The sequence below is a fragment of the Bos mutus genome, chromosome 17, assembly GCF_027580195.1.
Source record: "Bos mutus isolate GX-2022 chromosome 17, NWIPB_WYAK_1.1, whole genome shotgun sequence".
Lineage (NCBI taxonomy): Eukaryota > Metazoa > Chordata > Mammalia > Artiodactyla > Bovidae > Bos > Bos mutus.
The window spans coordinates 4,662,468-4,677,979 of NC_091633.1; the positions used below are offsets into that span (position 1 = coordinate 4,662,468).

The 15,512-nt window shown below is 38.0% G+C and overlaps 1 protein-coding gene across 1 annotated transcript in view; it reads left to right on the top strand.

Annotated features, from left to right (window-relative positions):
* Positions 1–15,512, top strand: part of TTC28 (tetratricopeptide repeat domain 28) — a 582,233-nt gene that overhangs the window by 5,313 nt on the left and 561,408 nt on the right. The window contains 1 exon segment of the mRNA XM_070385930.1: positions 13,940–14,218. Within this exon segment, the coding sequence (XP_070242031.1) occupies positions 13,940–14,218 (279 nt within the window).

Here is a 15,512-nt window from a genome sequence, read left to right on the forward strand (position 1 = left end):
CTGCCCGCAATGTGGGAGACCTGAGTTCAATCCTTGTGTTAGGAAGATCCCTTGGAGGAGGGCATGGCAACTCACTCCAGTATTCTTGCCTGGAGAATCCCCATGGATAGAAGAGCCTGGTGGGCTACAGTCCACAGGGTTGCAAAGAGTCGGACACCACTGAGCGACTGAGCACGCACATGCACACGCACACGGAGATTGAGAAAGCAGTAAGAGTAACTAGAGAGTAGAACGAACACACACACACACACACTCATACCCACACCACCCCCCAACACACACCCCCCCCCGGTAAGAGTAACTAGAGAGTAGAACGAACACACACACACACACTCACACCCACACCCCCCGCCCCAACACACACACCCTCCAGTAAGAGTAACTAGAGAGTAGAACCGTAAAAGTGGGGAGGCAGGTGGTCTTTAAGGGCTCTAATTGCCCTTACTGCGACCACTACCAAAAACCGGTTAACTTGCAGTATTCTGAAATGTGAGTTGTTGAGATTCTGGTTGACAATTAACGATTCATAATGGGGATGTGGTACTGTGTTGTGGGTAAAGAACAGATTGCTAAGAAATAGCAGGTGGTCTCCATAACGCAGGAAACCTGACTCTGTGTTGTGGTTTTGCAAGAGTAAAAAAAAGTTTAGCTGTGACTGTTACATATGGGAAGGAATCTTACTGTATACAGTTTCCCTTTTTGTGATTATATATATGACATTTCCATGCTATGACTGCATAAGTTTGCCATAGTGGAAGTTAAAAAATTGCCATAGTAGTGTTTCTATTAATGTGGACTTAATTTCAGAAAATGATAGGAAATTTTTAAAATCAGTATTCTTTTCACTTGCAGAAATGCATAAAAAATGTCACTTTGATGAAGTTGGAACTTCCTAAGATGATTATTTCCCTCTGTCATCATAAAAGGAAAATCATAAAACTTGATGCTTATATTTTGCAAAATCATGCATTGGTGTCCATTTTTAGATAATAGACACACAAAAAAATAGTTTTTGAAGATGAGAAGAAGAAAATAAGAATAGGCAGAAGAAAAGACATATTGGAAAAGAATCAACCAAATAAACAGAAAGTAGAAGCAAGCAGAGATGAGAGAAGAGAGTAATTATTAGATTTAAAGGACAATATTCTAAAAATTGTGAAAGTCGCTCAGTTGTGTCCAACTCTTTGCAACCCCATGGATATACAGTCCATGGAATTCTCCAGGCCAGAATACTGGAGTGGGGTAGCTGTTCCCTTCTCCAAGGGACGTTCCCACCCAGGGATCAAACCCAGGTTTCCCACATTGCAGGGCAGTTCTTTACCAGCTAAGCCACCAGGGAAGCCCAAGAGTACTGGAGTGGGTAGCCTATCCCTTCTCCAGTGAATCTTTCCGACCCAGGAATCGAACTAGGATCTCCTGCATTGCAGGCAGATTCTTTACCAGCTGAGCTAAAAGAAAAAAAAAAAAAATGATATCCCTGGTGGCTTAGTTGGTAAAGAGTCTGCCTGCAATGTGGGAGACCTGTGTTCAATCCCTGGGTCGGGAAGATCCCCTGGAGAGGGAAATGGCAACCCATTCTTGTATTCTTGCCTGAAGAATTCCATGGATAGAGGAGCCTGGTGGGCTACAGTCCATGAGGTCACAAAGAGTTGGACATGACTGAGTGACTAACTTTCACTTTTCATTCCAAAAATTACTGGAATCTCTGTTTGAGGCTTGCAGGACTTTAGTTCCCAGACCAGGGATTGAACCCATGCCACCTGCAGTGGAGATGGAATCCTGACCACTGGATTGCCAGGGAATTCCCAAGACAGTCTTGAAAAAGAACAAATTTAGAGGTCTCACTCTTCCCAGTTTCAAAATCTGTAAAGTGAGAGTAATCAAGACAGTGTGTTACTAGCATAAGAATAACATAAGTCTATGGAATTGAGAGTCTGGAAGTAAGTCCTCACATGTATGGTCAACTGATTCTCAACAGTAATGTGAAGACCATTCAAAGTGGGCAGAATAGTCTTTTCAGTGAAAGTTGCTGGACAGCAGACAACTGGATATCCACATAAAAAAAGGTTGAATTTGGACCCCTATCTTACACCATACACAAAAATTAACTCAAAATCTATTGAGGACCTAAATGTAAGAGCAAAAACAATGAAATTCTAAAAAAAGCATGGGTCTATAAGTGACAACATTTTAAATGCAAGCATGTTAACCTTTACATATTTATGAGATTATTATGCCAAGTTATAGAGCAGAAGAAGCCATCAACTTTGTAAGACTTACCCTGTGACCTTCGTCTTCTAAGAGCTTGCTGCTGCTGCTAAGTCACTTCAGTCGTGTACGACTCTGTGACCCAAGAGACGGCAGCCCACCAGGCTCCTCTGTCACTGGGATTCTCCAGGCAAGAATACTGGAGTGGGTTGCCATTGCCTTCTGCTCTAAGAGCTTAGTTTCCTGAAATTTTGTTAGTATAGTTTGATACTGAAGAGTATATATTTAATAAGGCTAAGCACTTAGGTTGAAACAGTACTTTTTATTTTGGAGTGAATTTGTTGTTGCTAAGTTGTGCCCAACTCTTTGTGACCCCATGGACTGCAGCTTGTATATCCCAGAGTTTGCTCAAATTCATGTCCATTGAGTAGGTGATGCTGTCCAACCATCTCATCCTCTGTTGGCTCCTTCTCCTCCTGCCTTCAATCTTTCCCAGCATAAGGGTCTTTTCCAATGAGTTGGCTCTTTGCCTTATGTGGCCAAAGTCTTGGAGCTTCTATATCAGTCCTTCTAATGAGTATTCAGTGTTGATTTCCTTTAGGATTGACTGGTTTGATTTGGTCATTCTCATTTCCCTCTCAGAAATTTTCGTGTTACTAATATGATTTTGGAATTCAGGCACCTTTATTGGACATTTGACCTTGTGTATAGTTTCTTGTCCTTGGGAAAAATGTTTTATGGGGATTGCACAATTGGCTGAGAGAGTACTAAAAACAGTCACAAATGCTTTTGTTCTGTATGTGATATTTTTGTGTAGAGTGCTGTCTTAAATCTTTTAGATTATGCAGAAATGGGATTTTTGAAAGTTTCCCCATTGTCAAATAATACTCTTGTTAAATTACTTTCTAATCTCTATGAGGATTTATGAGAACTATTTATAAAAATTGTTCTGGAAATTGGTCATAAATTCAAGATATATTTTATAAAAAGTAAAATTTTCATTAGGTGTATTTGGAAGAATCATGTAAATTATAAAATACTGTATGTTGGCAGTGTTCTTGCCATAAAGTATAGGGTCTGTTGATTTCAGATTTTAATCACTAATCTTTAATCACTAATCACTAACATTTTGTGTTTACTGTGTTTTACGTACTGTTCTAAGTCCTTTACATAAGTTAACTCATTTAATTCTCACAACTATCTTTCTTAGGAGATAGTTGTTACCCCTTATTACACAAAAGAAAACTGAGGTACGGCAAGGTTACTATGTAGTATCCTGCTCAAGGTCCACATTTAGGAAGCTGAGTTGCCCTGGATTCTAAGTTAGTAGTTAGGCTCTGGAGTTTATTTTCTTAACCATTGCACTGGACTGTCTTTGATTTGAATGATCATTAAGCAAATAATAATCCATTGTAACTTTTGCTATGGGATATTAGACTTACTGCTGGACAGTAACATAGGAATGCCCCTGGATATTTTGTAAACATCTAGTTTTTGGGATTTAAGGTTATGTTGACACAGTATTCTGAAATTTGAGTCTTTATAATGATAGAGCAAAAGGATGAGTACTTGAAACTGAGTTTATTCTTTCATTTTATTATCTCACAACTTTATTAATCAAAATATAAACTTAACTGCAGGGTGAGCAGTTTATTTTTAAGTATTTAAAGTTATAAATCTGTTATTAAACTAATACTTAGTGCAGTATCTGACATAAATGTTTCTTGAATGAATACTGGGAATTAAACCAGATAATGAAGAAAAGTATCAAAATGAGGCTATATAAAAATAATTGTTTTTAAGATAGTAAAGGAATGATTATAATTTCATATGCATCTCTGAAATAAAAGAATTGTAAAATCATTGCTTATATCTTCCTTTCTTACTAATGAAGGGAATTAGTCTTTATAATGCAAATTAAAAGTTGTTAACAAAAAACAAAAGATAATTAACACTATAAGTAATGTATTGATTCAGAATTTTAGCCCAAGGACAGATTTGAAAAATAAAACTACTGTTTTAGTTTCCTGAAAGAAGTTTTTGGTTATTTCTACTTAATAAATATTAATTTTTGAGCTTATTTTTCTTGAATTAAAGAGTTGAAATAGTTAAATGTCTCAGTTTTACACTGCTCTCTCTTTCTGCATACCTATATATATATGTATTTGACTGCACCATGCAACTTACGGGATGTTATTTCCCTGATGCAAGAATTGAACCCAGGGCCTCAGCAGCAAGAGTATAGAGTCCTAACCACTGGACCACCAGGGAATTCCCTACTCTTCTGCTTTAGAGTACATATTTATTTCTAGTTGAAGTTGGAGGAGTTAGATTTAGTTTGTGTTTAATACTAGCTGAATTTTTTTCAAAATGTAGTTGGTTTGCCACGATTGTCATAGCATTAAAAAAAAAAGAATTATTTGGTTGCACTGGGTCTTAGCTGTGGCATGTGGGATCTAGTTTCCTGACCAGGGAATGAACTCAGGCCCTCTGCATTAGGAGCCAGTCTTAGCCACTGGACTACCAGGGAAGTCTCTGTCATAGCATTTTGATTGATCAGAGGAAGTTGTGAAAGTGAGTTTGTATCAATTTGGCTCAAACATTAAAAAAAGTCTTGTTTCTTCTTGTGTAGTATTTTATTACATTTTGTGTATAGTTACTTTAAATGCAGCAGTATTTTAACATTAACTTTTAAAAATACTCTCCTGGAGGTGTCTTTTCCTTTAGATGAAATCTCCAGGTTTCAAGATGTGATGCTTAAGTACTTTGTCTCCTGAGAGTGCACTGTGAAAAGATTGCTGTACTAAAGCATGACTATTTTTAATAGAAGCAATTAGACCTTTGCAATATTGGAGTATCTTTCCTTTTTATTAGTTTTGCATCAAAAAAACCAGGACCAAGTGCATCAGGCATCCTGTGACTATTTCAAAGGGTGAAAGTTTATGAATTCCAAAAAGGGTGGGTCTGAGATTTAGAAGGACCAATGGCAATGCTTTTGGTCAAGGTATTTGGAGAGCCTCTACAAATTTTTCCAGTCATAATGCCATTTGGGCATTTGACTAAACCAGAGGATTGAGGGTGGTAAACACAGTGAAAGTATTGTAAAACCAGCCAAACTACTCAGGCTTGTCAAAGGAAGTGGCCATAGAATGTGTTCTTGATCACTGTGAAGTTTGAGAAGCATTCTTTTGATAGGGATAATTTTTTTCTTAAAGGACTTTTTAGCCACAAAGGAGGTAGTAGCCTGTCTGCAAGGGAATGCTTCCATCCAGTGTGATAACATACAAACCATGACTAAAACATATTTATATACATGAGACAGAAGAAGTTGTATGATATGCATTTTGCCAGACCTCAAATGGTCCATTGGGCAGTTTAAAATGTCCGAGAGCAGTACTAACAGGCTTCCCTGGGTTGTGCTTAGATAAATGAGACAAGTGAGGTAGGCACTTTTTGTGGCTTTGTTATTGTTTTCTCACCAATATTGATTCATGAAGGCTATCATTTTGTTGGTAGACCAGTGGCTTATTGCATGTACAATGGTGAGGACTGAGAATTTGAGAGTCTCTGGTAGGATGGGGTTGTTATTTGGTCCAAACCAGAGCTTTCTCTTTTTATCAAGTCAACAATTGTTGAGTTTCCAATGCTGTTTTTGTTTTTTTCTGAGGCCATTGTTGGGCTTCTCTAGCCAGTTTTCCTAAGTTATCATTTAGGGAAATATCCCTTTCGACCATGACAGAGGTTTGGCGATTGTTGGTTCCTTTAACGGTAGCATTCCTTGCAGAGATGTCAGCAAGGTGATTTCCCTTAGCTTCCAGAGAGTCAAGTTTAGAATGCCCTGGAATTTTAATAGCTATCCTGGAATGGAAGTCAAGTGGACCTTAGAAAGCATCACTACAAACAAAGCTAGTGGAGGTGATGGAATTCCAGGTGAGCTATTTCAAATCCTGGAAGATGATGCTGTGAAAGTGCTGCATTCAGGATGCCAGCAAATTTGGAAAACTCAGCAGTGGCCACAGGACTGGAAAAGGTCAGTTTTCATTCCAATCCCAAAGAAAGGCAATGCCAAAGAATCCTCAAACTACCAAACAATTGCACTCATCTCACACGCTAGTAAAATAAATGCTCAAAATTCTCCAAGCCAGGCTTCAGCAGTACGTGAACTGTGAACTTCCAGATGTTTAAGCTGGTTTTAGAAAAGGCAGAGGAACCAGAGATCAAATTGCCAACATCTGCTGGATCATCGGAAAAGCAAGAGAGTTCCAGAACAACATCTATTTCTGCTTTATTGACTATGCCAAAGCCTTTGACTGTGTGGATCACAATAAACTGTGGAAAATTCTGAAAGAGATGGGAATACCAGACCACCTGACCTGCCTCTTGAGAAACCTATATGCAGGTCAGGAAGCAACAGTTAGAAGTGGACTGTTGGAACAGTGACTGGAACAACAGACTGGTTCCAAATAGGAAAAGGAGTCCGTCAAGGCTGTATATTGTCACCCTGCTTATTTAACTTATATGCAGAGCACATCATGAGAAACGCTGGGCTGGAAGAAGCACAAGCTGGAATCAAGATTGCCGGGAGAAATATCAATAACCTCAGATATGCAGATGACACCACCCTCATGGCAGAAAGTGAAGAGGAACGAAAAAAACCTCTTGATGAAAGTGAAAGAGGAGAGTGAAAAAGCTGTCTTAAAACTCAGCATTCAAAAAATGAAGATCATGGCATCCATTCCCATCACTTCATGGGAAATAGATGGGGAAACAGTGTCAGACTATTTTTTTTTGGGCCCCAAAATCACTGCAGATGGTGATTGCAGCCATGAAATTAAAAGACGCTTACTCCTTGGAAGGAAAGTTATGACCAACCTAGATAGCATATTCAAAAGCAGAGACATTACTTTGCCAACAAAGGTCTGTCTAGTCAAGGCTATGGTTTTTCCAGTGGTCATGTATGGATGTGAGAGTTGGACTGTGAAGAAGGCTGAGCACCGAAGAATGGATGCTTTTGAATTGTGGTGTTGGAGAAGACTCTTGAGAGTCCCTTGGACTGCAAGGAGATCCAACCAGTCCATTCTGAAGGAGCTCAGCCCTGGGATTTCTTTGGAAGGACTGATGCTAAAGCTGAAACTCCAGTACTTTGGCCACCTTATGTGAAGTGTTGACTCACTGGAAAAGACTCTGATGCTGGGAGGATTGAGGGCAGGAGGAAAAGGGGACGACAGAGGATGAGATGGCTGGATGGCATCACCGACTCGATGGATGTGGGTTTGGGTGAACTCCTGGAGTTGGTGATGGACAGGGAGGCCTGGCGTGCTGCGATTCATGGGGTCGCAAAGAGTCAGACACGACTGAGCGACTGAACTGAACTGAAAGTGGCAGGTAAAAGTATTGCATCCAATAATTCCTGAACATAGGGGCCATTTTAAGTTTAATCTACACTAAAAGTAAGAAAGCCATGTTTCTCCCACAACATTTCAAAATCATAAGCTATCTAAAGCATATCTGCTTTTAATATAAATATTGGCAGTTTTGTCATTGGCTAAAATATTCAGTTCAGTCGCTCAGTCATGTCTGACTTTGTGACCCCATGGATTACAGCATGCCAGGCCTCCCTGTCCATCATCAACTCCCAGCCAAACTCATGTCCATAGAGTCGGTGATGCCATCCAACCATCTCATTCTCTTGTCATCCCCTTCTCCTCCTCCCTTCAGTCTTTCCCAGCATCAGGGTCTTTTCCAGTGAGTCAGTTCTTAGCATCAGGTGGCCAAAGTATTGGAGTTTCAGCTTCAACATCAGTCCTTCCAAAGAACACCCAGGACTGATCTCCTTTAGAATGGACTGGTTAGATCTCCTTGCAGTCCACGGGACTCTGAAGAGTGTTCTCCAACACCAAGGTTCAAAAGCATCAATTCTTTGGTGCTCAGCTTTATAGTCCATACATCCGTACATGACTACTGGAAAAACCATAGCTTTGACCTTTTTCGGCCAAGTAATGTCTCTGCTTTTTAATATGCTGTCTAGGTTGGTCATAGCTTTTCTTCCAAGGAGCAAGCTAAAATATTGGCATGCCTCATTTTCCTGTGCTTCGCTTTATTGCACTTTGCAGATGCTGCATTTTTTTTTTCTTTTTTTTACAAATGGAAGGTTTGTGGCAACTTTGCTTTGAGCAAGTTTATTGGTGGCGTTTTTTTCCCCCTAGTACTGTTTGCTCACTTCATATCTCTCTGTCACATTTTGGTAATCCTCACAATATTTCAAAAAAATTTCATTATATTTGTTATGGTTATCTGTGATGCTAGTATTGTGGTTGTTTTGGGGCACAATTAATTGCACCCATATAAGATGCCAGACTTAATTGGTAAATGTTGTATGTGGCCTGACTGCAATGTAGGTGGTCTCTGGGTCAGGAAGATCCCCTGGAGAAGGAAATGGCTACCCACTTCAGAATTCTTGCTTGAGAATCCCATGGACAGAGGAGCCTGGTAGTCTGCAGCCCATGGAGTCACAGAGAGTCAGACACGGCTGAGTGACTAACACTGCTCCATCATTGGATGAATGGATTTTTTATAATTCTAGCTGTTGTCTTTTGTGGACCTGTTATTTTTGTTTTTCTGTGAGGAACATATATTGGATGCGGGAGGTAAAGGAGAATCCGCTGCTTCTGTCACTCCCTTTATAGCCATCACTGTCTTGTTTCTTGTAACTCAAGTTAGATTTGGTCTCTTGTTCCGCTGCAAAAAAACAAGCCTGAAGAGATGGGGCAGGAGGAAAGCTCCTACAGACAGATCTTCTGGATTTTGAGGAGTGATTTTCTTTCTTCCCCTTGAAGGGGAGAAAACTTTTTTCACTGGTACATTTAAAGCTCTTCACCTATAAAGAGTCACCAGTTTTGGACAAGTGTAACAGAATGCTCAGAGGACCTGAGCTTTTAAACTTTGAAGGTCTAAACTTTATTGTTGGCCACTGCTATGTCTGGCTGGTATTTCAAAGGAATACTGAGCACTGCAAATAGGCACTGAAGGGGTAAATTTATTAAACCTGTGGGGGAGAAAAGTGCTACTGTAATGAACACACAAAGATAAGGAAGTGAAACAGCCTCATTACTGACATGGAGAAAGTTGTAGGGGTCTGGATAGATCAAACCAGCTACAACATTCCTTTAAGCCAAAGCCTAATCCGCAGTAAGGCCCTAATTCTCTTTACTTCTGTGAAGGCTGAGAGGCAAGGAAGCTGCAGAGGAAAAAACTGAAGTTAGTAGAGGTTGGTTTATGAGGTTTAAGGAAAGAAGCTGTTTCCATAACAGGAAAGTGGAATATGAGACAGCAAGTGCTGACATAGAAGCCAGTTAACCAGAAGACCTCACTAAGGTAATTAATGACAACAGATTTTCCATGTAGCCTTCTATTGGAAGAAGATGCCATCTAGGACTTTCATAGCTACAGAGGAGAAGTCAGTGCCTGACTTTGAAGCTTCAAAGGACAGGCTGACTCTTATTAAGGGCTAATGCAGCTAGTCAGTTTAAGTTGAAGCCAATGCTATTTACTATTCAAGAAATCCTAGGGTACTTAGGAATTATGCTAAATCTGTCTACCTGGATGACAGTACATCTGTTGACAACATGGTTTAGTGACTGTTTTAAGCCCACTGTTGAAATCTATTGCTCAGAAAAGAAGATTCCTTTCAAAATAGTACTGCTCATTGACAATGCACCTGTTCACCCTGAGAGCTCTGCTCATACAAATGATGCTATTATGAATATCCTGGTATATATAGCTTTGTTTACATAGGTTAATGTATCTGAAGTCTAATTTACTAGAAGTAGGAAAAACTTTTAGAATTTGAAGGGTGTATATCTTTTACATTTTTTTTTTTTAGATATTCCTAAATTGTTCTGTGATTACACCAGCTTGCACTTCCACCAACAATGTATGGGTGGGACTTTTTCTTTATCCTCTTACCATTAAAATGTATTTTTTTTCCCCATTAGTAGGAGAGGTGAAAAGTGATATTTCATGGTTTGATTTTCTTTTAAAATAATTGAAGCCACACATCAAAAAATATGATTAAAAGCCATATGAATTTCCTTTCTCTTGATCTGCCTGTGCATATTCTTTGCTTTTTCCACTGGATTTTTTTTTTCTAATTTATTTGTAGATTTTTATATAGTAAGGGCTTCCCTTGTGGCTCAGCTGGTAAAGAATATGCCTGCAATGTGGAAGACCTGGGTTTGATTCCTGGGTTGGGAAGATCCCTTGGAGAAGGGAAAGGCTACCCACTCCAGTATTCTGGCCTGGAGAACCCACTCCAGTATTCTGGCCTGGAGAATTCCATGGACTAGTCCATGGGGTTGCAAAGAGTCAGACACAACTGAGCGACTTTTACTTTTCTTTCACTATATAGTAAGCAAATTAGCTTTTTATCATGTATTACAAATAGCTTTTTTTTTTTTAACTTACTTGTGACTCATCTTTTTACTTTTTTAAAAATATTTTTTTCCATGCAGATATTTAAAAATGATAAGCATTTTTTATATCATTTGAGTAGTCAAAATTTATAACAGGACTTGAGCTATGTTAAGTAATTGTATGTGGCTGAATAGGTCTGAGTCAATTTGATCCATATGTTATTGACACTTCTGACCTTTTAAGATGAGTCTGTCAGAGGGTCAGAAGAAAACATCAACGTTAATGGATGTTGACATTCATAAACTATACCTATATGAAATATGTGAGGAAAGAATATCAGAAGAATTAAGTGGTATTTCAAAACTTTGGGTTTTTTTTGGTCTTCTTGAGTAGTACTGTATATTCACCCTAGTAGTCTATGAATTTAATATGGCCATTTATTCCAGGTACTATATAATCTGAGAAATACATGCAAACCTTTTAAAAAAATCTCTCTGTATTGCCAAATTTATCAATTGCAGAGAAGATAGAAAAGGACAAGGGAAATTATATCTCTTTTAAAAAATCATACACAAAAATTGCCATTTCTTAGCATCCTGAGGACCACATTGTAACCAGCTGAGTAGACTCAGGCATATTTTGACAAATTAGACGCTTCTGTGGACACTTACTGGAGTGTGTTTTTCTCTTACATTTGTGGGCATTTGGTGGTGATGATGGTGTTGGAGTTCCCTAGTATTTATAATCTTTCTGCACTAGCACTAACTTTTTCATGATGTTTTTCTTTGCTCTCAGAGGCATTATTTAATAGTTTACATCAGCGTTTTGAGCATTTTCTCGTCCAGCTAGGTACTCCACCGAAAAGATACTTTGATCTTGTTATGTATAGTAGCTATCTCCTCTATCAGATTTACAATGTGTGAAATAACTCTTAGCAGGCTTCCCTGATAGCTCAGGTGGTTAAGAATCTGCCTGCAATGCAGGAGACCCCAGTTTCATTCCTGGGTCTGGACGATCTGCTGGAGAAGGGACAGGCTACCTACTTCAGTATTCTTGGGCTTCCCTTGTGGCTTAGCTGGTAAAGAATCCATCTGCAATGCGGGAGACCTGGGTTTGATCTCTGGATTGGGAAGATCCCCTGGAGAAGGGAAAGGCTACCCACTCCAGTGTTCTAGCCTGGAGGACTCCATGGACTGTTGAAGTGTCTCCCACTAAAGAACAAACTTAATTTAACTTTGTTATCCCAGTCTCCTGAGGACCTAGGGGTTCCTTGGAACATGTTTTGGAAATGTTACTTTGTATTACTGTATATGGAGATAATAGAATGCAGACTCTTTTCTTAATTTGATTCTTATCTATTTTGAAGTAGAATCAAATTAACCCTGAGAAGCAAGGAATGCTGTAATAGTAGGATTATGTCTTTTTCACTTTTAGGCCACATATGAACCTAACGAATTTTACTTCTGTTACTGTTACTGCTCTTTTTATGTTGTACCCCTGAATTTTCAAATGTCAAATTTGTTCTATAGTTTATGGATAGCACTGCCCTTAAGTAGAGTCATGATGATGACTGTTTCTCAAAATGAAATGTCTTATACATTGTTAAGGAGAAGGCAGTGGCACCCCACTCCATTACTCTTGCCTGGAAAATCCCATGGATGGAGGAGCCTGGAAGGCTGCAGTCCATGGGGTCGCTGAGGGTTGGACATGACTGAGCGACTTCACTTTCACTTTTCGCTTTCATGTATTGGAGAAGGAAATGGCAACTCACTCCAGTGTTCTTGCCTGGAGAATCCCAGGGACGGGGGAGCCTGGTGGGCTGCCGTCTATGGGGTCTCACGGAGTCGGACACGACTGAAGTGACTTAGCAATAGCAATACATTGTTAAATGTCTTATATTAATCCATTAATTTGGTGTGGCTGAAATCATTAAAAAATTAATCAAGACTCTTCAGGAAAATCCTGCTCATTTGCTCAATGTTCCGTAGTCCATTCACTTTCAAGCAATATGTTTCATGATCATCATTAAAAAAAAAAGAAACAGAACCCTAACCAGAGTATACATTATTGGCTACTTCTATATTAGCATGAGGAATTTGAGGGATATAATTTGGGCGCTGATATTTGAAATTTCTAGGAAATTTTAAATTGTCCTAGAAAGCTAGGATATGATATCCCTATGAGTAGAGGAAAAAATCTGATTGCCTCTGTGGGAGATTGGGTTTGTCTTCTTCCTCCTCTCTGTGGAATCTGTTCTTTTCTAATGCAACTACCTCTGTGAGGAGTCTGTTACTTTTGTACCTGTTGTTATCTGTTACCTATTAGATCTGTCCACTTGTGAATGAAGGGACTGGACTGAGTCTTAAAGGAAGACGTGAGGAAGGAAATTAAATTTTTTGTTTTAATTTCACTTAGGGCAAGCCTACTTGAAATTGCAAACTGTTTGTCTTGATACTGCGGTCTTAAGCATCTATCCTTGGGATTCTAATGCAGTTTCTAATTTTCCTTTTTTAAAAATGAATAACATTTGACTCATTTATTCCTTTTTGTTTTAAGGTCATTGCTATAAAGTCATAGAAAACTTAGTGATTTGGAAAAATCAACGTCAGAGACAGGGCTTAAATTGCCAAGATACAATTTACAGCAGATTTTTTTTTCATTTTGATGATCTCCAAAAACTGATGTTTGTCTTTGAAATTCCATGGTGGTAGGCAAATTATAGTTACCAAATTTGCCAGTCTTAAAAGATTCCTTGGTACATGAAAATTTATTTTTTAAAAGGTTATTATTTTTTTAAATTTAAGACTTACATGTGCTCATTGCATCACATTGGGGTAAAAGAAAATTTTAAGAAAATAACTCATAATCTTGTATCCAAAGATATCGTAGCATAGTTGATATTTTGATCTTGTTCCTTTTGTTAATTTCCTAAATGCAGCCATCTTAACATAATTGAGATCATATTGTCTGCATTGGTTTGCATTTTGTTTTTTTCTTAGTATAACTTTAAATTGCCAAGGAAAAGCCTGATTATTTTTTGCATTTATTCGTTTATTCATTCTCTCAAACAAAAAATATATGCGTATATAAATATGTGTTTTTGTAACTATATGTGTGTATATGAGAACACATGCATATATACATATGTATTTAAGGTACTAGGTTTGCTGCTTCTTGGAAAGTGTGTTGTCTTTCTGGGCATAAAAGTTAACTGTAATATAAAGCGGACTATGAAGAATGTTTATATTCTTTTGAAATTTCAACAAGGAACCTCTCTGGATTAACTGAACTTTATCTCACAAAGTTTCTTTGTTTGTAGATTCCTCTCTTTGGTGCTAAGACTATTGGCCGGAGAAGTCCTGATGGACCAGTGCTGAGCAAAGCTGAATTTGTTGAGAAAGTTCGTCAGAGTAATCAGGCCTGTCATGATGGAGATTTCCACACAGCTATTGTTCTCTACAATGAAGCCCTGGCTGTTGACCCTCAGAACTGTATCTTATACAGCAATAGATCTGCAGCCTATATGAAAATCCAGCAGTATGACAAGGCACTGGATGATGCAATCAAAGCTCGACTTCTCAATCCCAAGTGGCCAAAGGTAGAAATTTCCTTTACTTTCTCAGAACTTTTTGTGCTTTCTTATTTTAATGTAACATTTTATTGACTGAGTACAGTTATTAATATTTTAATAGTCTGTACTTCAGCAAGATGTGGAATTGGCTTCATTGAGCTGGTACACTGGTGAATGCCTTCCTTTTTTATACCTTGGAAGTATGTTTTCCGTGTCTAATTCTTTTCCTTTGTGTTTGAGATATACTTTTTTTTTACTCCAACTTAGCTTCTTGATAGTATGCATTCTAGTTATTTAGGTTTTGGATATCTCTTTTTGCACTGATATTTCAGATGGAGTATTATGATTGTGTTTCTTCAATTTAAAATAATTTTTTTCTCTATCAACAACTGCTTGTTTTCAGAATGGTAGTTGATCAGAGAAGCTTTTTTTCCCTAATAAATCAGTATAATTATCTATATTCCCTTGAATAGTTTAAGGGTTGAGTTGTTATCTTTATTTGGTATACACTTTATTTTCATTGTGCCTGTTCACCTTCTAACATCCAGTTTTAGAAATGCTTTCTTAAGATGTGATCCAAGTGTTTGAGATTTTTTTTTAAATTGAACTACAAACCCATTTCATTCTATTTTTGGCTTTCTGTTGGACTAACAAATGTTAGTGGAAATTTCCCAGAAATTTAAAAATGATTCTTACTGTCTTATTAGTGATATGTCATAGTCATGTTGTTTTCTGCTTTAATTCTGGTATAGGTATTTTTGGCTTCAGTCAGTGGAATTTGTAGTAATGCTGCTACCTTGTAAGTTGTTTAGGATTCTGTAATTCCCTAAAGGATTTCTTTTACAACTATAATCACTGTAAATGAAACAAGATCTGTTTTTTAAAAAAATGTTACATGACACTGTTTGGGAGTTCTATTGCTGTTTTCAAAGGACAGACCTAGGTTCAAATTCCTTCACTTCTATTAATGACAATATGGCTTTAGATAAGTCTCTTAACATCTCTGGGGTTAAGATAAATGGAATGATAATACCTATCTTGTAAGGTTATTTAAGAGTTAAGAGATAATTTGTTACTTGTACATACTTGGTGTTTTGTGTATAACAGCTGTGATTGTGCATTTTTATTGAATGTTCAAATTAGTAAGTTATTCTAGCAAACCTTGGTCTGTATCCTCTCTTTTTCTTTCTTTCTTTTTTTAAAGCCTGTGATGATACAATAAGCCCAATAAATATAGAGCGCTTAAATTTCAGATCAAGTGTCTTCATTCCTTCTTTAGGTGGTCTACTTATTTTGTGTTCTTATTATTTATGAATAGCTT